The 24851-nt window shown below is 43.4% G+C and overlaps 1 protein-coding gene across 2 annotated transcripts in view; it reads right to left on the bottom strand.

Moving 5' to 3' along the window:
- The window catches only part of CPNE8 (copine 8), a 458893-nt gene that overhangs the window by 89134 nt on the left and 344908 nt on the right, over positions 1-24851 (bottom strand). For both annotated transcript variants that reach the window (XM_075599768.1, XM_075599767.1), the window contains exon 13: positions 20520-20581. In XM_075599768.1, the coding sequence (XP_075455883.1) occupies positions 20520-20581 (62 nt within the window). The remainder of the gene's footprint in view (positions 1-20519; positions 20582-24851) is intronic.

Here is a 24851-nt window from a genome sequence, read left to right as displayed (position 1 = left end):
CCGTTTGGACTTGTGAGTACTCTAATGAAGACAACGAGGTGAGTTCTTGGGCAATATTGTCATTTACCACTTGAAAAGTCAATTTGCACACTGTAATGATTAGGCCTCTGTCTGTATTAAACACTATTCTCAATATTCGTTCATGTTAACCAATGTGCTTTCTGTCTTCAGTCTTTCTGCTTAACTTAGAGCTAACTCACTCTACGTGCATATGGGCATCTTGGTAGCAGTGTTATGTCAACTTTCCATGGTTCACTGCGGATTGCACACATTTAAAGTTAATTTATAGAATACGGTCCACTGCGTAAGACAGGGGTTCTCATCTCATCCTCAAGACCTCCCTAGAGGTGAGGTTTCAAAGGATATCCCTGCTTCAGCATAGGTGGCTCATCCAGTGGCTCAGTTGAAGACTGAGCCACCTGTGCTGAAGCAGCGCTATCCTGAAAACCTGACCTGTTGGGGGGTCTTGAAAACTGGAGTTGAGAACTCCTGGTATAAGGAAAGAAACTAATCATAAAGGGTGATGGCGCTGTCTTTTCTGATGCCATTTTATTTCCATGTCCAACAAATTGTAGGACAAACTTATGCTCCTGCACCACCAGACCAACCTACTTCACAAGAACATAATTACAATGGAAATCATTAAACAATGTAAATTTGAGCATGTAACAAAATGTACCATATACACACACACCAAATATGTCTAGATATAATACAATAGAAGATCAATAACACTAGTATCTACAGGAAGACTGTAAGACCTGTCAGGTTTTCTCCAATTACACCCCAGCTTCAAGGGGGGGGGGGGGTATTTATGTTGAGAGGAATGTAGAATACTGTTTAAAATATATGCTGGTGGTTTGCAGTGAGGTACTGTATTCAGTCTTTGTTCTCCCTAAACCATTCACTAAAGTATGCAGAGGGAGTATTTAAATAAGTCCCTTAAAACAGCAATTTTAATAGATTTTATTTTAAGGAAATTAAAACAGAAAAAAATCTATATTTCCACCACAGCCTATTCTCATCCAGATTATCGCAGCCCCAAAAATGGAGAGGGAGGATGCAAAATAATAACAATGAAAGGAAAGTTGCTTTTTTTTTTTTTTTAAACCTAGACAGCATTATTCAATAACTCAATACTAAACAGAGTTGAAAGGTGCAATACACCTAAACACATTTTTGTTTGTTTGTTTGTTTGTTTCTGCTGCAAAGTAATCCATGTATTTAGGGCTAAATCCACAAAACTATATTAAATCATCACTCATAATGTGACATTACCTAAAACAGGAATGGACGTTATGTTCGGAATTAACAGTATATCCTCATAGCTTATTTATGCAAAAAACATCTTATTAGAATAGGCTGCTTAACGTCACATTATTGTGGCATAACATAACATTGTAAACTCCTCGGGGCAGGGACTCCTCTTCCTTAATGTTACTTTTATGGCTGAAGCACTTATTCCCATGACCTGTTATTTATATTATCTGTTAATTATTTGATTACCACATGTATTACTACTGTGAAGCGCTATGTACATTAATGGCGCTATATAAATAAAGACATACAATACAATACAATTACGTTAGATTTTCATAATGTGACTGTTGCAGGGTACATGCAACTACACCCGGGTTTCTTGACATGGCTTACTTGTTTAGCCTTAAAAGATATACACTGGCGACACACTTTATTCGAGCTTGGCTAGTCCCACGAATTCGGGTATACCCGGGTGTATTGAGGTTTGTGACTGTTTTCTGCCCGAGTGCATTGAGTTATTTTCCATGCAGGGATTGAAGCATTTTATTCCCGCTGGCTGCAATACTGCACAGTATATATATATATACTGCATTACAATTCATGAATTTATGCCATCTGGTAGACACGCGAAGCATTGCAGCCTATTAAATCCTAATCATTATCATTTAACAGATCAGCCGCCCATCAGCCAGGCATGAACCCAGGCTGGGAAGGCAAATTCAACGGGGCTTGTCAGAGGTGAGGAGTGGCGCATTCCAGGTATCTGCCAGGTACATACCGGGTATTTGCTCGAATAAAGTGTGTCGGTGCAGTACAGCACACAAAAACAAAAATAGCTTTTCATCAGCAAACAAGAGACAAGAAAATGGCTTTTTCTTCAGCAAACAAGAGAAAAGAAAAATGGCTTTTTCTTCAGCAGACAAACAAAACAGTTTGTCTTTAGCAGACAGTCTCACAATAATGCAGCTACCCTTTTCTATGCAGGAGACAGACAGTTCATAATTCATGTACTTTGATAACAGACCTTGTTTCAGTAATCTCTTCAGTAGCTTACTCCTCTCTCCTCAACAGCCAGCACCATGTGTCTACAGCCTGGGGTTTTTAACACACCTTGATTAGGCAGCTAGGATCCAACTAATTGTCCTGAGGTTCCCAGCTGAAGTTAACCTAGTCAGTGCTGCACTGCAGACTAGACATAGGTTTTCCAGGCATATAGCTGGTGGCTTTTATTTACCCTGTCACAGTGACATTATGGAATTCTTGGGGGTGGGTCTGTTTAGTATTTTATCATGATGTTACCCCCATTTAACATATTGATAGTCGAAACGCATATCCACAAAGGTGATTAGCGTTACGATGCCACATCTGGCATACTCGTAAGCAAATCGCTAATGATCTGTTAGCCTAATATCGTATATCCACAAAGCTCAGTTCATGTTAGCGCATGGAAATAATCCTCTTTTTTTGTGGCAGACCTGTCTGGAAAGCATGTGTATTCATTGGAATGGACGTCTTAGTTTTGCTAATGTGCAGTGTATTGATTATCGCGTCTCAGTGTAACGAAAATCCCTATTCATCCAGCTAACGTAACGATACTAGCTTACCAAACGGTCATTGTTTTTACATATCATTAGTTTTGTGGATTCCCGTTAAACTGAGGAAACTAGTGGACGTTACCTATTTAGGTCACGTCACGTTAGTAGGCCAGATTTAACGGACCTCTAAGGATCTACCCCTTGGTGTTACTCCTATCCAAATCCTGTACAGTATAATAGGGCTTTTGCAGAAGTAAAGAGAAGGAAATAGTGCTGGGAAATACTATAATGTTGTGTTATTTAAATTATACCTAACTTTGGTGTTACACCCATCCAGAGACTGCAAAATCGCTCCTTCAGTGTCTGGACTTTTGTGGATATGTTATGATAACACTTCATCTGCATATTATTTACATATCCTTATCATTAACGTCTGTTACAGCCAATGCTCTGCTCTTTAGAAGAGTAAACATGGCTTAACATTGTTATTTCCCTTTGAAGATAAACCGTGACTTTACTGAGCTTTGTGGATCTGTGCATTACAATTTTAATCTTTGCAATCTGTGGCATAAACACGATTGTTTCCTATGAAAAAAGGCAAAGAAACAAGTCTTGGGAGTGATGTAGCATACACATAGAAAGGGACTATTGTTCCTTTATTACTTACATATGCAATAATAGATCACTGTATATCTACTTTTGGAAATATAAACCCAAATAGCACATCTATTATTTTCACGTCTAGTTAATGTATACCTGATAAGGGAGAACTCAGGACTAGAAAAACACAGCTGTGCTGAAAAATAACACAGTGTTTACAAACAAATTGTCACATCAAATTTTTGTTTACCATCAATGATCTACTTATTTTATAAAAAGTTTCAGTATTAACTGAATTTATATTCTATTAAGAAACCCTAATCAGGAACAGCAGGTTTACTGTGAAGAGATTTGAAAGATTTCTAGTGTAGTACAGTTATTCATGAGTAGCGTCTCTTTATACAGTATCTGCATTGACCACAATAAAGAGTACCAAGCAGTTAAATATTTTCTTGATAATTTTTCCAATATGAAGCCAGAACAATTTTTTTTTAATTGCCAGTATTAGATTTATACCTGAACACCATTAATTTTGGTTTAACAACTTGTATTTATAATTGTGTGGTATGGCCATGAGGTTTGTACACAGTACACAGGCATGCCAACGTATTAATCTGTGAGAAGATCATTTTATATGGAACAACAATTCCTTCAAAGCTAGTGCCCTGACGTAGATGCATCGACAAATGTTTTATTTTCTGGGCGAGGGGCACACTATTTTATTAGATGATTTGATCAAGTTTTTTCGAATTCTATTGACACTAATTTTTTATTCATTTTGAAATGTACTGTAGTGATCGAATGGAGCTTCTCGATTTGGAAAGTTTTATGGAAAATCGTTTCAGTTCATACTAAGAGGTTAATTTCATATACATTGGGTCTGGTTCATCAACGGGGCCCCATTATGTAGTAACTACAGTATGTCATGTCTTTAGAGCGCTTGTTTTCCAGGGGAGATCGCGTCCTTCTCCTCTTCTATTGGCTTCTCCATTATGGCTTTATTTTTGTTAAATAAATCATGACACGGTGTAATATGTCATGTGTTGTTGTTCATCTGAGGTTGTATTTACCTAATTTTAAGACCTGCTAAAGAACAGATGATTGTTATTATGTCCTGATATGTAAAACCATTGAATTCAAAGAGGGTGCACTTTTTTTTTTCACACCACTGTCTATCACTATAATAGTTCAATAGAACAGACTCCGTGGGACGAGCCCCCCAGACACAGTGTTAGCCACATTGATTAAGTATATTATTAAATGTTGCTGAGTCTGTTCTTTCACATCTGCACCTCTACTGAGATATTTGGCACTTGATATACAGTAGCTACTTTTTGTCTGGGCAATTATTCATTGTTTCTGTTGTTTAGTGGCTATCAAATAGCTTAATTATGTACTCTGTGCACCACTGTATTGACTGGTCTAAGTATTAAGGTTCCTCAGTAGTATTTTCAGCCCTTCTATTGAACACATACACACCACACACACAGAGCAGCATTGGAAAGTGTTAAATATCCGTAGTTTCATTTGTCCCCCTTCTCCCCTGCGTGGGGGTGCCGCCGGGTTCCCTGATCGCGGTAGCCATTCTTCCCCCTCTACTATTCAATGCTTTATTGCTACTACAAACGGAGACAGACCGACACCCCCCCCCCCCCCCGTGCGATGGCTGACCCATGGTGTCGGATCCCCAGCACCCTGCTCCGGGTAAATTCTGCATGGGGGTGCCGCCGGGTCCCCTGATCGTGGCGGCCATTTATGTTCTTTTGCGGTCGTATTGGGTGGACCCTGAGCACCGCGTTATAATTTATATAATTTAGTTCCGCTGTATATAACAATAAGTGCTGCCTCACCTCCTCCATGGATATATATCCCCACAGGAAACCCTTTCCAGTGAGACAGGAGATGTGGAACTTTGTACCATTTATTGGCAGGCCAGCTGATTCCATCTCCCACACAAGAAAGGTACTCTATGACACCCTGCTGATGATCACCTTCCCTCGCATCTTGCTGTTGCTTTGTCCCTGACTAGGCCCCCCAAAAGCTTGAGGCCCTTGGGGCAAGTAGCCACACCCATACCCCCTGATGGGGCAAGGCAGAACCACACCACTCACTGTGGAGCAGGCTACATCCTCCTTAATTTGGAAAGGAAGCATCTTATATACCAGGGTAGGGGTTAGTGGCCTGCCCCAAAACTGGGCAGGTCTAAGGGCGGAACAGGCATCACCCCATGTGCTGACACCTGTAACCACCCCCATTGTATTAATACAATTAATAGTGTGCTGCCGGACTCTCATGCTGGCTCATGAGGAAGGATTTAACCCTAACACTGCCTGCACTTACAAGGACTTATGTGCCAGGGCCAGGAAACCCATAGACAGGGGCACTAGGATACATAAGTACAGTAGTAGGGTTTTTTCATGTTCCTATTTGGACAGACCCACTGAAGTAATTCTCCCTCCAGTAGAGGTAAATGAGAATTTGCATAGGTAGTTTTAGGACCTGCTTACTGGTCATGCCTGGGTGTGGCTTGCAGGCTTATAACGCTTTGGCCAAAGGGTTTAACTAAATGACCCTTACTCATGAGAATACTGACATTGAGGTATTTAACTATATATTTTAGCACATTGGATGTAGCATTGGGTATTTTTGTCTTTTGTTTTATAGATATCAACAAACTGGTGGAAGGGAGATATTGACTGCTGAGGAAGCCCATCACTAGCGAAACCCATAGAGTCCAAAGTGAGAGGAGACTGTGTGAGACGTTTTCCCGGGTGGCCGATACCGGAAGTAACAGACCAAACCCACTTGCTCGTGGACGCCGATGCTGATATCCCCGGAGGAGGTGAGGCTGGGGAAAATCTCCGATTCAGGAGATCCGACTCCTGTCCAGTTAAAGTTTTTTTTATCACTGCGCTATATTATGCACTTATTGCGAGTGTAAAATCTTTAGGATTTACTTGGGTTATATATAAATTTCCCATGCAATCTGCACTTGTGTGATAGATCTTTACAGATCCCCCCATCCACCTGGATCGATGATTTTTGTGATATCTTCTGAAATGTGAGTAGTCACTACAAGATTCTGCTAGTTTCTACAGCTAACATGTTGTTACGCTATTGCGCTATTTTTTTGCTCCGTTTCTCTTTTTTATGACAATAATAATAATAATAGCATGTTCTTGTATAGTGCTGCTAGTTTTACGAAGCGCTTTACAGAGACGCTTTACAGAGACATTTTGCAGGCACAGGTCCCTGCCCCATAGAGCTTACAATCTATGTTCTGGTGCCTGAGGCACAGGGAGATAAAGTGACTTGCCCAAGGTCACAAAGAGGTTCCCCTGCTTCAAACTCAGTGCCAGTCAGTGTCTTTACTCACTGAGCCCCTCCTGATGCTGTCCTAAATGTTAAACCAACAACTAGTTGTATTTAAAAAGTAAACAGTGGAGAAAACAGCAAGTCCTAATTTAATTATCCCATACAGTGACCATAGTACAAGGATAATAAATCTCTATTTCCCAGCTGCGAAATCAGAAAAGCTTTGAAGCAATACATTACACCAGATTTACCATAGAAAAAGAATCCAATTGAAGGCAGTGGGGTTTTTTTTGCACTGAAGATACTGTTACTGTCTTTTTCTTCCACTTTTGCCTATGTTTTACGAATACATATCTTCCCAAAAGTCCTTCACTTTTCAGAAATGAAATTGAAATAACCCAACACACACGGCACATCTGCCATGCTTACTGCTGGAAGATTTCAAACACAAAGAACCAACTTTATCATTTTAAGGGCAACTTAAAATATTTGTTTTTAATAGAATATTTAGGTGTACATTTATCAAGTACAGGTTATCGGATCTGTTTTGGCGTTAACTCCCATTGAAGTATAAAAGCGTTAGTAAAAAAATATTTTTATTAAAAAACAAAAATGTGTGTGTGCCGAGCATGCGCATTTTAAGTGAAACGTCTTTGTCTTTTGTCATTGTTTTGTCACAGAAATTGTATTTGTGATGGTGATGTTTTTAATTAAAAATCAAAACATAATTTCAGTGCCAAACGCAATGAAGTTTGACTTAGAATGTGTGTTTTAGCTATTTGTCAGTGTGTGTGTGTGTGTCAGTCAGTATGCGTGTCAGTCAGTGTGTGTGTGTGTGTCAGTCAATGTGTTTGTGTGTGTATGTGTGTGTGTGTCTCAGTCAGTGTGTGTGTCAGTCAGTGTGTGTGTGGGGTATCCGTGTCCTACTGCGCAGGCATGTGTAGCCGGAGCCAGCCCCCTTCTCTCCTCCCCTCATCGGGGTGCAGGGACACAGTGGATGGATCTCCCGGCCAGATATCGTGGGTGTCGGTGGCACACTCGTTGTTGGGGGGTGTTCAGCATCCACCGGATCCAGACCCACCGCCTTCCTCTTCACAGGACAGAGAGGACGAGCTGTCACTGTCTGAGTCCCCCGGCCCGGAGCAGCCCTCACTCTCTCCCCCCGGGCGAGCTGCAGACATGAAGGCCGGATTTTGTGTGTGTCCTCTCTCTCTCCCCCATGGATCCAGTGCTGCCTTCATCCTCACTGGTGCAAGCTGGCAACACTGCTGCGGGAACACAGTGTGTGTGTCCTCTCTCCCCCCCCCCCCCATGGATCCAGCGCTTCCTTCATCATTGTGTGTGTCTTTCTTCTCTCTTCACTAATAGACTCTAACTCCCATAGACTAATATAAAAATTCTACAAATGATTTCCAGTTTCGTATTTGTTGTTTGAAACCTCTTTTATGCAACTTTGCACATGAGATCTGCAATCAACCTCGCACTGATGAGACCCAAAATGTTGAAACAGCAGTCTGTGAGTAGGTTTCCTGGCTGTGCACTTCTTTAAACCAGGCTGTGCTGAAAGGCTGTGCAATACGGCAGGCATACGCTTATAGGGATCCATGTTATAATGCAGCGGTGTGCAAAGTGGGGGGTGCTGGATATTTTTTGGGGGGCGCGGGCGGTTTCAGAGGTCCTGTGCTCTTCCCATAGGCATTTAAATTAAATGCTGGGGGATCGCGTGAGGCCTCTGCAACTCACTTAACATGATTCTGGAGATTTTCTGTGACCATCGCCATGGCAACGCCGCGGTGTCATGCGGAGTGACGTCACACGCCCCTCTCCATGGCAACGGGGTCAGGTGACGTCACATCACGTGACCCCCACGGCGTCATTTGACACCGCCAAATAAGTGGAGGGGGGCACGAGACTGAGGAGGAGCAGACAGGGGGCGCAGCTAAAAAAGTTTGCGCTCCCCTGTTATAATAGATAAGAAGTAAAGAGTGACTCACTGTGCTCATTTGCATGTCATTACCCAGAATCCCTGGCTGCAGTAGAAGCATTGTTTGCTAAGTGATAATGGAGAAAGACAGGGTTATTTACTGTATGGTGGAGGGTTTGTGTCACTTTGTTTAGGCAACACCTTCATTGCTAAGCTGATTGTGCAATAAACACAATTTTACTACATCTGAAGTTGCGCTATCTATTTTTGATCCACTGATGCGGATGCTGTGCTCCTTTCCTTCTACATATCCTGATCTCTACCATTGAGGATTGCACACTGCAGAGTTTTTCCCTGTCTGGATTTCACTGTCAGGTAAAGGGCAACAGCCCCTCTGTGTTTACCTTTCAGTGCCTGCTGTTTTATTGATCTAAAACCTATGGGTAGGTAATCACGTACCAGGTGACCAATCTCTGTGGTAGCCAGGTGGGCACCACTAGGTCCCTTAATCTCCCTTGGGTGATCTCTGTTATTATACATATAGCCTGGAGCTCCCGTGGCTCTTGGAGACCCCCCTTCCCTGGCGCAGCTCGATCGCGGGTAATGAAAAACCCGACGGATGCTTCCAAGGGTGGGGGCTGGAGCAGGGAGCAGCGCGGCTTCTCCTGCCTGCGGCCGGTTGCCGGGGACGCGATCGGGCCGTTGCTAAGGCCGCGATCGCGTCTCTAAGGTCCCGGCGGCCGCAGAGCAGGGCGCCGCCATTACCCACTGACTCGCGCATGCGCAGTTGTAGCGTTAGCGCGAAAGGCCCCCAGATAGCTCGCGCGAGAGTAGGGAGAGATCAGGACAGTGTAGGGAGAGCCCCAGAGCCCGGGAAAGCTTGCGCATGCGCAGGGCAGGGGAGAGAAAGCCCGCGAACCCCTAGCCTACCAGGGAAGGTTCTGAGCTGGGACTACATATCCCATGAGCCTCTGTATGCCCCATGTGACACCAGGGAGCCAATAGTGCTTAGGGAGCTCCTGGGAATTGGATACATTTCGCGGGGAGAGAGCTACGTGTCAGTCAGGAAGAAGGAGAGCAAGGAGGCAGACAAGGGAAGGAGGTAGGGTGCAGGAGAGAGGGACTCCCCTGTATTAGGCCAGCACCCCCTTGGTCAGAGATAGCTCAGCTCCCCAGTAAGGTGAGTGTTGCCAGGGGCAGCCCTCAGGTTAGGGACCCTGCCACTTACATTAGTGGGAGCTGAGATAGGGAGGTTATAAAGAGTTGGAGTCAGGGAGCTGTGAGGGAAGTAAGGGTGTGGGGAGTGAGAGCAGCTCCTGCACCCCATAGGTACCCACACCCCAGGTAGGCCCCAACCCCCCACCAGGTTAGTGGGTTAAGTGTTTAGGGAGGTCCTAGATAGGGACGCGGCCCCTAGTTTGGAGTGCTGCCTTGTCAGAGTCACAGCGGGCAGTGCTGTGAGGTCTGACAGGCAGGCACCGTGGTTAGCAGCACGTTGGCTGTTAGAGTAGTGAGGTGTAGGGATGTGGGTAGTTAGGGGAGTGGGACAGGTCCTGACCCCTTAGGCCCATAGGAGTATCCCAAGCCACCATAGGTTGCTGTAATTATAGGGACGGCCTATAGTGCAGTACGTGCCCCTTATGTAGGTAGGGACACAGAGAAGTCTCGTTGTTCCCGTGAAGCGGCTGGACCCACGTTGGGGTCCACAGAGACTGTTCCGGAGTGGGACCGCTCGAGTGGTCCACGTACAAGGAGTGCAGTGGAGGATCAGAAGGAGGCATCGCTCGACTGACCCTTTTAGAAGCTTGTTGCTGACCCGAGCACCGGAGTGCTCGGCAGGTATTATACCAACACATGTGCACCAACAGGCCTAGAGGTTTTAGTGACTGCGCAGTCACCCATTGACTATCTCCGTAGGAGTACGGGACCTTGGGTGTGGGGGTTTCACTGGACATTGGGTGGGATCACCTAGTGTTGGGGAAACGTCCTGCGAGACGTCACGGGTAGTGTATCCTCGTGAGAGGGACGCAGGTTATGTAAATGCGATGATATGTTTTATGTTCATAAGTAAATTCCTTAGTTATTATATAATCACTGACTGTGTGTGTGGTTTCTAATTGGGTTCCTATGTAGGGTCATTCTACACGTCCATAGAATCCTACATAGGTGGAGGCGCTGTAAAAGAAGATCCGTTCCAGAGGATTCACCCCAGGCTCTCATTAGCGGAGGCTCAGACCTCCTGTGAGCCTGCAGGTATATGCACACACCGGTAACACTACATGTTCTACTCACCCACACTACATATGAGATTGGGTGGGGTGGAATACCCGTTACATACAGTTATTATGTACGTTGGGACTATGCTCTGAATATATTGTTCTTATACAATAGAGCACTTACTGGGGAAGCACCATCTACTAAATCACCAATAAACATGATATCATAATGATACTGTGTTCAAACTATCAGGTTTCTTAAACAAATGAAAAACAATAACATTTTACTAATCCACCGACTCCTAGAGTAACATGGAGTCTGCATAATTTAATCATCTAATTATCCAAGGTTGACTAAGTGTCATAGTGAACGAAATATCAAAAATCAGCACTCATGAAAATACAACTGAATACAATATGCACAACCTGCTTAAGCCAGCTGTCTAAATGTCTTAAGAAGTGACCATATCAATACTGTATATATTGAAGTGTGCTGTGTGATTGCAGGCATAGAGAGACAACAGAATGTAGTATTGGTCAGTGGAAAATTCCTACAAAGAACATGATTATTGTTAAAATGAGTGGGAGTATGTCGCTGTGCTGACATTTATGATCTAACGCAAGTAGTTACTGTTCCATATTTAGCTGCCGGGGCTAAGGCTCGGTTATACAACGAAGGAAAGTAAAATCATTTTAATACAGGCAGTGTTTATATACATACATTTTCCTCATGTTACGGAAAAAGGATTTGTGGCAGACCATAAAAATATATATTTTATATTATAGAACTAGTGGGGCTATTCATAAAGAATCCTACATTCGGCTTTGTTCAGACGAGGTTATTTATTTGTATTGACTGTTGCAATTTTCAGGAAAAACAATTGTATAACCATGCCCAATAAATCTTGTAGTTATCTGAAACCTTAAATAGAATTTCTATTTAATTCTACTTAGACATGAATTAAGCCAATCTCCTAATAGAAAAGGGGACCTTATTAGACAAAGGTAGAAAAGTAAGGAGTAGAGCACAGCCAAAGGAGCAAGGAGAGGATCCAATTGATGCAAAAAAGTTTAATGGAGTATCCAAAGCATAGAGGATAACCTCCTACGTGTTTTGAACGAGGTTATCCTCTATGCCAGGGCGGCACAAACTTTTTCCCTGCGCCCCCCTGCCGGCGGTCCCCTCACCTCCGCGCCCCCTCAACCACGCTCCGGCGTCGGCTCCGGCGTCATGACTATGCTATGGCAACATGACGTCACATTACCATGCGGCGTCCTTTGATGCCGCATTGCCATGGCGACGCGTGTGAGAAGCCGCCGGAGCCAAGGTAAGTTAGATTTACAGGGGCCCTGCAGCTCCCCCGGCACTTAATTTAAGTGCCTTCGTTACAACAATGGGGGAAGGGGAAGGGGATGGAGACCCTCGCATCAGCCTGTAATAAAATGAAATCAACAACGGTGCAATAAGGGGAGAGAACAGGATGATTACTAGAGAACAAAGACACCCTCAGGGCAGTTGTATGTGATAATGTAATGGTGATAAACTTAAAATTAAAATGCTTTAATTATGTTAGTTAAAATAAGTGTCAAAATCGTTGAAATAAATGGACAACTGACAGTGGTAACACAACACACAAAACAGACAAAAATACACAATATCAAACTGAAATCTAGGGGGAAAGGTAGAGATCCTACCTATCTGCTAATTAGCAGTGATGAGCAATCAATGACTGGATAGTCAGCCCCCTGGTTCAGCAATGACAAGGTTAAAAAGCCTGTAAAATAGATACAGGTGACGGTGGACTGACCATGCAAAGGTATATGCCAAGATGCTATACAAAGTATATAGCAATTGAGTGAGAGCTCACTGATAGTAGTTTAGTACAGCCACAATAGGCTACAATGTTGAAATGACTCTGGTCGTGAAGGATCCCTAAATAGAGGGTTAAACAAGCCTAACTATAGGTAGGTAGAGATGGTAATCAAAGTGTTAATGAACAGTGTGCACAGGAGCTCACAAAGTGTGGTACTTAGCTCTCGGGCACGGATCTAGTCCGTATCCAGTTATAGCCCCCTAGTTCAAATGTGCCACTAAAACACGCTTATTGAAGCCTCACAATGCACAGAAAACAATAATTGTCTTGGCTGTCGATAGCTAAGTGCACAAGAGCTTACAAAGTGTAATATTCAGCTCTGGGGCACGGATCTCGTCCGTATCAAGTTATGGCCCCCTAATTCAAATGTGCCACTATAGCAGGTACGATAACAGACAGCAGAGACATAGTGAGCAACCTCATATAATTAGCCGAGGGGAGGAAGGGATACATATAATGCAGCAGTAATAAACAGCAGTTACACTTGAATACTCAGGGTAAGGTAATTGTAAACACACGTGCCCCTATCAAGTATACCGAGCCCTCGTCAGAGCTTGCGCAACAAAGTAACGCTGATGTAAGTTGGCTACCTGCTCAAAAATCCAGCACCTTTGAAAAAGCGCCCCAGCGAAACGTGCGTCAGGTGGGAGGCGGCCACAGGACTGACGTCATCACGCGATGACGTTCACATGCCGGGCAGAGGGTGAGAGGCACTGCTAAGTGCCGATGTATGCGTGAAGGGACACAATGTCTACATGTAATAGACACTTTGTACTTTATATGGTGCCGTTGCCTGCTGGATTTTTGAGCAGGTAGCCAACTTACATCAGCGTTACTTTGTGTAACTGCTGTTTATTACTGCTGCATTATATGTATCCCTTCCTCCCCTCGGCTAATTATAATTATATAATTATCACATACATCGAGTGCTGCCCTGAGGGTGTTCTCTAGTAATCATCTTTAAGTGCCTTCGGGAAGCGCACGGGGCCTCTGTAAACCCTGCGCCCCACTGCACTCAGTCGGGGGGTCGCCCCCCAGTTTGTGCACCGCTGCTCTATGCTTTGGTTACTCCATTAAACTTTTTTGCATCAACTGGAACCTCTTCTTGCTCCTATTTGGCTGTGGTCTACTCCTTACTTTTCTACCTGGATCATTCATCAGCAGCTGCACGTCTATCCAGTCTGGAGGAGGTGATTGTGAGTACTATATTTTCCATATTAAGGGGACATTCCCAATGAAACTGATTTTCAGGGATTATCTGTCATATGAAAGTGCTTTATGGATATACTCCTTTACTGCATTGAATATTGATTCACCTAAAACTTCAATAATCTGGACCTAATTCCTTATCATTGGTCTTGTACTTGAGCACTCTTACCACAATCCTTACCTTATTAGATAAAGACCTACTCAGCAACACTTCATTGTTAACACTGACTTTGGAATGATTACGTGTATGGTTTTAAATACCTATTTTCTTTATCAAAACATATGAAACCATGAAATTAAACAATAATACAGGCATACCCCGCATTAACGTACGCAATGGGACCGGAGCATGTATGTAAAGCGAAAATGTACTTAAAGTGAAGCACTACCTTTTCCCCACTTATCGATGCATGTACTGTACTGCAATCGTCATATACGGGCATAACTGATGTAAATAAAGCATGTGTAACATGCTCTATACTCTCCATGCTTGCGCACAGCTTCGGTACAGGTAGGGAGATGGTATTGCTGTTCAGGACGTGCTGACAGGCGCATGCGTGAGCTGCCGTTTGCCTATTGAGCGAGATGTACTTACTCGTGAGTGTACTTAAAGTGAGTGTCCTTAAACCGGGGTATGCCTGTATACAGCTATATAATGTTCAGGTGATATGCTCTTGAATATAAATTTTCTTTATCAAAACTATATCTTAAACAAGGTTGTGTTACCCAAGAGAATTGCTTACAGGATTCTTTTGTTTACAGGCGTCACAAACAGCCTTTTGAAGTAGACACTCATATCTTCACCTGAATAAACATTCCAGGAGAAGATATTGACAAACAAAAGCCTTATTTACTTCACACCCTGTCCAAACATCTCTTGTTGATTATCAGGGACTTCAAAAGACAATACTGTGTTTCCTGAATTAACATCTAGACCCCTTGTAGAAGCAGCTGCTATTTTCCAATCAGGATGTTGACCTGTACAAAGCATTTATTGATAGATTTGGTATTTCTAGGTTTTTCCCGTGATCTTCAAAGAGAAAAACACAATTTGGTTTAAGCATACATCCTCAACCAATCAGAACCTCTTACATGTTGAGCTATGAGTGTAAAAACCCCATTTAAACTAGGAAAGATTGTCAGCTAGTTAGGAGAGGATAGACAAGAGGAGAGAAGGAGGGAAAGAGAAGCAGAGCTCAGAAGGTAATTATGATCATAATTCTTGTGCACTTGTAAATCTGTATATATCAGTGTGTTATATCAATGTATTGTTAGGTAGGATGTACTGTATTGTATTGTTTTGTTAGGCCTGTAGTAAGTACAAACCTTATAAGGAAGTATATGTAGTATTACTGTGTAAATTGTTATATTCTGTTGTTGGTCTAATAAATAAGTTTATATAATTGGATCGAATCTCTGTCATGCCATAACTCTTATAAACCAAAGGGCATGCATGTGTGAATGTGTTTCCTATTGGAACCCATATCTACACATTCATCTCCCTAAATAATAGTTTGCCATATAATTATATTATTATAAGCCAGCAATACTTTTATAGATGAATACACTATAAATTCATCTATATTTCTATTTCTGGATAAGGCTAAACATTATAGGCAGTGCTCGACAAACCCGGTCGCCCACTCGCCAGGTGCGAACGGAAATTGGCCGGTGGCCAGTGACTTTTCCCCTGCTCTGAAAAAAAAATCCCCTGCTCTGTAAAAAAAAAAAAATAATTTTTTTAAATCCCCCTAGCTGATTGGCCAATAGGGCATGACACGGAATGGAGTCCTTCCTTCTCTGCAGGGGTAAGTAATGGGAATGCTGCTGCTGCTGCTCGCACGGTCCCCCATCTCCTGCCCCCGGTCCCCGTGGCTGACTGCTGGTAGCGGGGGTTTTCCCCCCTTCTCTCCCTAGTCCCTTCTCTCCCCGGTCCCTCTTCTCTCCCCGGTCCCCGCTTCCCCTGGCTTCCCACGTGGGGCAGAGGTGTTCCCCCTTACTCCCTGCTTCCCCCTGGTCCCCCTCTCTCTCTCTCTCTCTCTCTCTCTCTCTCTGACCCTCTCTCCCTGTCTCTGCCCCCCCTCTCTCTCTCTGACTCTCTCTCTGACTCTTTCTCTCTCTGACTCTCTCTCTCTCTGACTCTCTCTCTCTCTCTGACACTCTCTCTCTCTCTGACTCTCTCTGACTCTCTCTCTCTCTCTGACTCTCTCTCACCCTCACTGTGTGTCTCTCTCTGTGTCTCTGACTCACACTCTCTGTCACACTCTGGATCTTGATCTCTTATTTACCCTATATATCTTAACTGCCCTATACTACACCGAAATAACCCACACTGCTTTCTTCCAGATCTGACTCAAGCTTCCCACAGGAGACATCGGAATCCCCCCTAACCCAGAAGACAGGTAGGGAACACATCCCCTCCAATGTATAACATTGCGGGAATGAGGGTACCTGGACATTGAGGGACTGCAGATCAGGTAAGATCCCAGGCGGGATTGCTGCTTTAGATATTGTGAAGCGGGGACGTCCAGACACTGGTTAAGGGGTTCAGGAAACTAGTCATTCACATCTGGCTTTTATTTCTAGATCCGACATTTACACACACACACATACACTGGCGACACAGTTTATTACACTGCGGCCAGATCCGCAAGCCGGGAGATTTCCCGGCTTGCTAGTGGCCGCCCCTCGGCGTGCCGCGCGTCATAGACGCGCGGTCACGCGTCTTCGGGAGCGTGCGCCCCCTGCACGCGCGTCCAGGGGCTCCCCGAGGGAGCCCTGGTGTCCCGCGATCGCGGGACAGCGGCAGGGGGTTCCGGGGGACCCGGCGGACCCGGCAGCGGTAGGGAGAGCGCCCCGATCGGAGGGCGCTCTTCCGCTGCTTCGGCGCGCGCCCGTCACTCTCGGGCGCGCGCCAGGCTACTGCTGCGGCACAGAACGGGCAAATGCTCGAATAAACTGTGCCGCAGCAGTAACAAGGACTAATTGTAATATAATGTAATACAATAAATACATTTATGTCAAAAACGAATGTTGTTCTTACTAGGAATTTATTAAATTTATTTTATTTATATATTTTATGTTAAAGCGGGGTTGGGGGCGTGACTAGGGGCGGGGTTGGGGTAGGACTAGGTGGCGAGTAGATTTTTTGATTCGCCGAGTAGATTTTTGGGTGATTTGTCAAGCACTGATTATAGGTAACAGCTGAAATTACTGAATTTCATTTGGGCACCTGGTGTGTATAAGATAATGATTCTGACTTAAGACATTCATGCAATTATGCAAATATATGTAACTAATTTGTACAGTATTAGGATTTACCAATATTGTAGTCTGTGAAAGCAACAAATATGCATGTGTACTGGAGGGGGACCATGACTTTTATAATGCTAATCCAATTCAAATTTATGGGTGCTACTGAATTTTCAGGGATGTGATGCCGTTGACTTCAATGATGGTGACATATTGATTTAAACGTTTAAGAATGAATTTTTAAATACGTCTATAAGGGGAGTCTCACGTATGGCACACCTGTGAGCACATGACCTGCATACCGAAAAAAGGTTAATACACAACTTGCAAGTTGGCCCACTTTTAACCTTCGCAAAGATCCCTCAAACTAACAATATCTCCCCTCAACCCGTGCCCATATACCATCTGTCTATGAGGTTTGGCAAAATCATTTCCGGGTTTTCACTTTCCGGCTCGGGATTTTGCTCTTGCTTGCCCTCTGTGGCGGGAACGTCCATCTTTGCTTCTGGCAGCTTCCTTTAAAAGGACAGCCCTGTGAGCAGGACGTTGTTGAGCAAAGTTCCAGTTTCGTACTGAGTTCATGCAACGCGTTAATGCCTATTGTCTTTCACGTTACCAGATCCGGCTCACATACCTCGACTATCCTTGTCTTCAGCCCGCCCGACCACTGCAAGTATCTCGACTATCCTTGACTTCAGCCTGTCTCGACCTCTGCATCCACACTTACTTTGCAAATCTGCTACCAGCCCTGACCTTCGCCCTACTACGCACTACTCTATCAGGACTCTGTCCCTTGGCTCAGGTTGGTTCTTTAACCTTCCTACCTCAGCCCTGCGGGTCCGCTTCCTGCTTGAGACAAGCATCGTTATACTGTCAAGAACAGCACACAAGTGGGAATGTGACTTAGATATGCAACCAGGGTTAATACACACGGCTACTCAAGCCAACTCACCTTTCTCCTGCGCAAAATACTTTCAATGAGTTAATAGTAACCCTTACTCGATTGCAATTATCAATGAGTTAATATTAACCCCTTACTCGATTGCAATGATATAATTTCGCATCCACCACCCAAGACATTATGCAAAATATGTAAATTAATATATGTGCCAGGGTCTTGGGCCCTTGTTTATTATAGAAAAAACTATGCACTTAACACACAAAAATGTGTTGTAGCAAAATGTATCCAAAAATGTAAATACTCTCTCCAGAGAGTGCAATAGTTCATTCACAGCCCCAAAGCATTACTTATTAAAGAATTGTTTAATGTTTCTAAAAAATACAGTGCTTCAGATTACAGGAAAAGATAATTACAGGAACATACAATTACATTAAATGCAGAACAGATTCTTTAAATAACAGGATAAAACATAAATCCCTATACAGTACGTTACCTACCATATGCCATGGGTTTTCTCCCCAGAGAGGTCACTGGCATAGAAATATGAAAATTCACCTGTTTGGCCAAAACACACCTCTTTTGAATTCTAATTTCATAACTCTAGGGCAAGACCTATATACCATTCTTTTCCTATTCAGAACAACATAATCCCACCCCCGTCATAAATCAGCTGGTAGGTTGACGGTTTTACGACAGAGGAAAAAAAACTCCTAAAAAATAAGTTTAAATCTTTGCCTCAATATATAAATGCACTCATAACTTCCTTTCTCTAATACTTAGACACACGTGAGTCATATCAATCGATTCAGATATTTATGACAGACGTAAAGAGACTAATTATGACCGTCTTGCTCCTAAATTTGAGTGACAAATAGATATCTGTCCTTGGCACCGCTTACCCATGTAGTGTGTGGTACATTTTGATTTGTCCTTTTGTCATGATTACAAATATGTACCTGTTATTATGCAGAGAAGATGATATCACATGATATTTTAATTTTTAATAAAGTCCCCCAACTAAGTCGTGACCTGTGTGTCCCTTCTCTCTGGGGTGTACAAGTATTCATTCAAGAATGTTTAGCTTTCTTTGAGGCTGACAGAGTAGTATCTGGCTGCTGTTTATTGCCTTATAAACTACATGTCACTTTTAGTGGGCCATCAGTGATAGGCCCCCATAAGTAAGCCCTTTTTGAAGTTCAGCACAGACCCAGGAAAAGTCTTGACCTATCATAAACCCAATATATTGTATTTTTAAAATCAAACTGTAGCTATATTAACCCCTGAAGCACCAGATTGACTAAAAGACTTAACCTCCCTGTCATGATAATATCATGCGGTATTATGTTTTAAAGAGTTACCGGCTTTAAAAAGAGCTGAAGCGACGCAATTGAAGGCTTAGAGGAAAGCCAATATGTGAAGAGGTGAGTATAATGTATATGAGGTCCCTTGCTCTTTATTGCCAGAGATGACTGCAATGCTTTGACAATGCAAAGGGATGTCTTTATGCACAGACAATGGCATTGCAATTAACCCCTTATGTGGCATTCGTGCTAGCATGCCTGCACTGAAGTAATTATGTCACAAGTCATTCCTGCACTATACTTAGCAGTAGCGTAGATGTATAAAAAGAATGCAAATGAATGCACATTAGAGTCATTTTCTAATTAGCATACATATTGCAAATCTCCTGCAAATTAATTTTAAAATGTTGATACGTATGGCAAATATATTCGGAGCCCATGAGACTGATGAACAAAACATTTAGAATTTTACATGCTCTGTTTCCTTCTCTGATTTCAGAGAAAATTATGCCAAAAATGGCTTTTGACAAGTAATTCAGAGCAGCAGCAAGCTTGCTGTGAGTTTACAGCTTAACATGGGTTCTAAATTGGATTCCTACTTTTACACAAATAGGGTTACTATGCACAGTTGCAGTACACAGAAAGCACAGCTTCTAGTAAACTAGCTTAACCCTTACAGTTGTGTAGGGATTTCTGTTTAAAACCGATAAAAAAACGGAAATTAAAAATAATTTCTTATTGAATATAGACCTTGCAGCAACCCAACCACAGATAGGACACAAAGAAAGTATGGAAATGAAAAAAAAAACAGAATTCCTAATAACAGTATGTGTAACCACCTTTGAATGCATTTTAATATCTTCATGGTTAGTTGGAGCTTTGCAATGCATTGTTAGTCCCTCCAACATTAAAAGGAGTTTAGTCTCATTTTGTATTAATATTTTGTTGCATAAAAATTTCCTGGAAAAAGAACATAAACAATTGCAAAACAAAAACCTAAATTGCTAATTCATTGAATTCCCTTCCCAGTACACACACAGCTAATTTCTACATACTCTATAGTACAGTACACTGAATTTGTTTTACCCTACGGTCTTCTTGATTTGTAGAAATTTCAGGGCGTGTCACTTACCCTCCTTTAATATAGTCAAGGAATGAAACCTCGGTTTCCACTAGAAACGAAAGCAATGTTACCTGAAATCAAAGGAAACACAATAAGACTTTGGAAATCAACAGCTGCCCCAACTATTGTATACAGTAACCATTTAAGCAGAGTCAACATATACCAACATTTCTTAAAGCAGCAATACAGGTTTCATGTATTTAATTTATTACAGGATTGAAGCAGAGGGTCTCCGGAGCTGAACTGTGTTAATTTCATCGCCAGGGACCCCTGCTTCCAGAGAGACTTCCCTCCGTATGTGCTGCCAGTATCTCTGTGAAGTTTCGATGTTCCGGTTACACGGGCCAATAGGAAGCCCCACCAGATGATGTCACGGCTTCTTATTGGCCCACGTGACGCGGGACATTTAAACACTGCCATTTCGTTAGGCACACAGTTCCCTGGCTGCAGAAATACCAGTACCACTACGGAGGTAAGTATCTCTGGGCACCCCTTTTTTTAAATAATGAAAAGAAAAAAAACAATAATTGAAACCTCTATTGCTTCTTTAAAGCAAATTCTGGGGCAAAAAAAGTGCCTCAAACTTATGAAAAACAAAGGGATATTCTTTTGTGGTCAAACTAATGTTGCTCATTTACATATACTTTTAAGGGTTACACCATGTAAGTATAAGCATGTTTCATAAGAACCATACATACTTTATTAATACAGTACAAATAAATGACTTCATGTTTACAAAACTGGGACGAATAAATCCCTAAACTGTTATTTGTACTGGTCGGTGTTATTGCAAAGATACAACAAAAGAAAAACAGTGGAAGGCAATGAGAACAGTTGTAATGAATTGTTGTTAAATATAATCAAAGTAATTGAATTGGGACATTGTTGTGGTCACTCACAGCAATTACTTACTGTAGATACTAATTCTAAGCATTTATTGGGGTATATAAATGGGTAACCATTAATATACGTATTGTACATATGTAGCAGGGTTCCCCCTTGGCCCCTTTACCTCCCGCGACTTGTCGGAAAGCTGTGGGGTGATCGCGTCACCGGGGGCTCCCAGCGGCATCAGCAGCAGGGCGCCGCCTTGTTTAAAGTACTCGCGCATGCGCGGAGGATCGCGCATGCGCAGAACAGCCGCAGTGGCCATTACAAGGAGTGGGGAATTGCTTGTATGGCGCTCTGTAGCGCAGGGGCTTCCCAAGGTTGCGCATGTGCAGTTGAGAGTAGCGGCGGCCATTACCATGTCACGCATGTGCAGAACAGATCACGCAGCAATGTTAAAGAGGTCCACAAGGGATCAGGCAGCAATGTTAAAGAGGTCCGCAATGTTAAAGAGGTCCACAAGGGATTACAACAGCCAGCAGCCCCTTGGGCTGCTATCCATGTGACTCACAGCAGCCAATCGTGTGGCAGAGCTTCTACTGCAGAGAAGATACATTTCGCTTGCTGAGGAAGGACAGATCAGTAGGAGCTGGGACACGGACAGGGGATGGTGTATATGTGCAGTGAGCAAGTGGCCCCTGCACTAGGCCAGAGACCCCCTAAGCCCCAGCTAGGCCCCTACTCATCTTAGGTTGTGGCTGCTGTAGGGAAGGCCCCTTCAGTTAGGGACCTTGCCCCTTTAGTAGTGTGTTAAGTTCAGGTACACAGCTGCTGTGCTGCGTGCCCCTGACAAATGTCGTCTGGGACCTGACCTACCTCACTAAAGATAAGAGACTATCTGTACGGTGAGATCACTCAGAGAGAGACCATCCTATTTGGAAGAGGATGACATCGCTGAGGCTTTGGCGCTGGACGCAGACGGATCCTCTTGCTGTTATTCTGCTATACCCGGGTGCAGGAGCCCCGGGCTGGTATACACCAAGTGCACCAACTATACTGTACACCTCATCTAGTGGGCAGCGCTGTCTCACACTTGGGTGGGGTTGTGGGACTCTTGGGACACTTGGGTATGGGGTGTGTGTTTATGGTCCTAGGAGGTCAGTGTTATAGAGTGACACTATTGTGATGTTGTTGATGTAATTGTGTTGTACATATCTGACTATAGTAAACAGTTTAACCATAGACTGGCGTATGTGGTTACTATATGTGGGTCCTGTGTCAGGGGTTATTCTATACCCTAGGATCCTGCACAGGTGGAGGCGCTGTTATATTGTGAATATCGTTCCAGGATACACCCAAGGTTCCCATCAGCGGAGGCTCAGGCCTCCTGTGAGCCTGACAGGTATTGCACCACACCTGTAATGCATGTAGATTTCCCCACGGGGTCCCTATCTGCGATTGGGGGGGAGGGGGGTGTGTTACACGTAGATGAGCAAACAAGTTAAAGTTTGCGGTGCCGGAGTTTGCCATGGCCGCACTGCGGCGGATCCATTGCTTCTGGATCGGATCCTCCGCAGCATTAATTCTCCGGTGCCGGGGGAACAGCCGCGATCATGTGATCACAACTTATTTCGGTGCAGGGAATCTTAAAGTTAGCAGGCACGACCTTCAGTTATAGCTTATATCAATAAAACATTTTCCTACTACAATGGATCTCGGTAAGATATCTGGAAGGTGCGACTGCAACGTACATAGAAAAACAAAAGGCATGATAATGGAAATATTTCTATATAAAAGATCTGAGCTTTATTTTCTGAGATATCTATTAAGCCCCTTTGGGCCTCATCCTCTAAACCAGGGGTACATAAACTAGGGGGCGCGAGAACTACAGCGCCCTTCCCCAAGGCATTTAAATGAAATGCTGGGGGAGGCGTGATTTATTTATAAAATATTTTACCAGGAAGTAATACATTGAGAGTTACCTCTCGTTTTCAAGTATGTCCTGGGCACAGAGAAAAACAAATAATACATGGTTACAAATACAGTTAAATAAATGAACAGGGTATACATTATATACAAGACATTGCGTGCACAGTTAAAGAAAATATATATTATGGGCGTATGAAACAGTTACAGACCAGATTAAAATGTGAGACAGCCTTAGATTTGAAAGAACTTAAACTGGTGGTGGATGTGAGAGTCTCTGGTAGGTTGTTCCAGTTTTGGGGTGCACGGTAGGAGAAGGAGGAACGTCCGGATACTTTGTTGAGCCTTGGGACCATGAACAGTCTTTTGGAGTCTGATCTCAGGTGATAAGTGCTGCATGTGGTAGGGGTGAGGAGCTTGTTCAGATACAGTAGCTGGGTAGCTTGCCCATGAAGAATTTAAAGGCAAGACAGGAAAGGTGAACTTTGCACCTAGACTCTAGTGATGACCAATCTAGTTCTTTGAGCATATCGCAGTGATGTGTGTTGTAGTTGCATTGGAGAACAAAACGAGAAATTGAATTGTAGAGGGTGTCAAGTTTGCTAAGGTGGGTTTGAGGTGCCGAGCCGTATACTATGTCTCCATAGTCAATAATTGGCATTAGCATCTGCTGTGCGATACGCTTTCTGACCAGGAGACTTAGGGAGGATTTGTTCCTGTAAAGTGTCTCTAGTTTGGCATAGGTCTTGGTTGTCAGGATATCAATGTGCATCCCGAATGTTAAGTGGGAGTCAAACCATAAGCCCAGGTATTTAAAACTAGTGACAGGGGTTAGGGTGGTGTTAGCGTTGGTCCTAATCAGGAGCTCAGTCACTGGAAGCTTTAAAAATTTAGTCTTGGTCCCGAATACCATTGTTACAGTCTTGTCAGTGTTTAAAAACAGTTTGTTTTGGGAAATCCAGTTTTCGAGTCTCAAAAAGTCAGACTGAAGTATGTGTTGAAGGTTAGAGAGGCTATGGCTGTGTGCATATAGGATTGTGTCGTCTGCATACATGTGTATTGATGCTTCCTTACAAGCTGTGGGAAGATCATTAATGAACACTGAGAAGAGTAGGGGCCCCAGAACAGAGCCTTGCGGGACACCACAGGTGATGTCCAGGGGGTTGGAGTTAGAGCCTGAGATGGACACATGTTGGGATCTTCCTGATAGGTAGGACTGAAACCAGTTTAAAGCAAGCTTCCCTATTCCAGAGCTCTGGAGTTTGTTGAGCAGGATAGCATGATCAACTGTGTCAAAAGCCTTTGCAAAATCTAGGAATCTGCACCAGTGAGTTGACCCCGTTCCATTCCACACAGGATTTCATTGCAAACTTTTAGCAGGGTAGTTACGGTGGAGTGTTTGGGACGAAACCCAAATTGGAATTGGCTAGGGAAATTTGTCTTGGTATAGAAATCGCTTAATTGAGAGTGGGCACATTTTTCCATGACTTTGGATAGAATTGGGAAAAGTGAGATTGGCCTGTAGTTTGAGACAGTGTTTTTGTCCCCACTTTTGAAGATTGGGACAACTCTGGCAGTTTTCCAGGT

Source organism: Ascaphus truei, chromosome 5 (genome assembly GCF_040206685.1).
Source record: "Ascaphus truei isolate aAscTru1 chromosome 5, aAscTru1.hap1, whole genome shotgun sequence".
NCBI lineage: Eukaryota > Metazoa > Chordata > Amphibia > Anura > Ascaphidae > Ascaphus > Ascaphus truei.
Note: the sequence above shows the minus strand (reverse complement) of the source record. Positions and strands in the feature narration are given on the sequence as shown.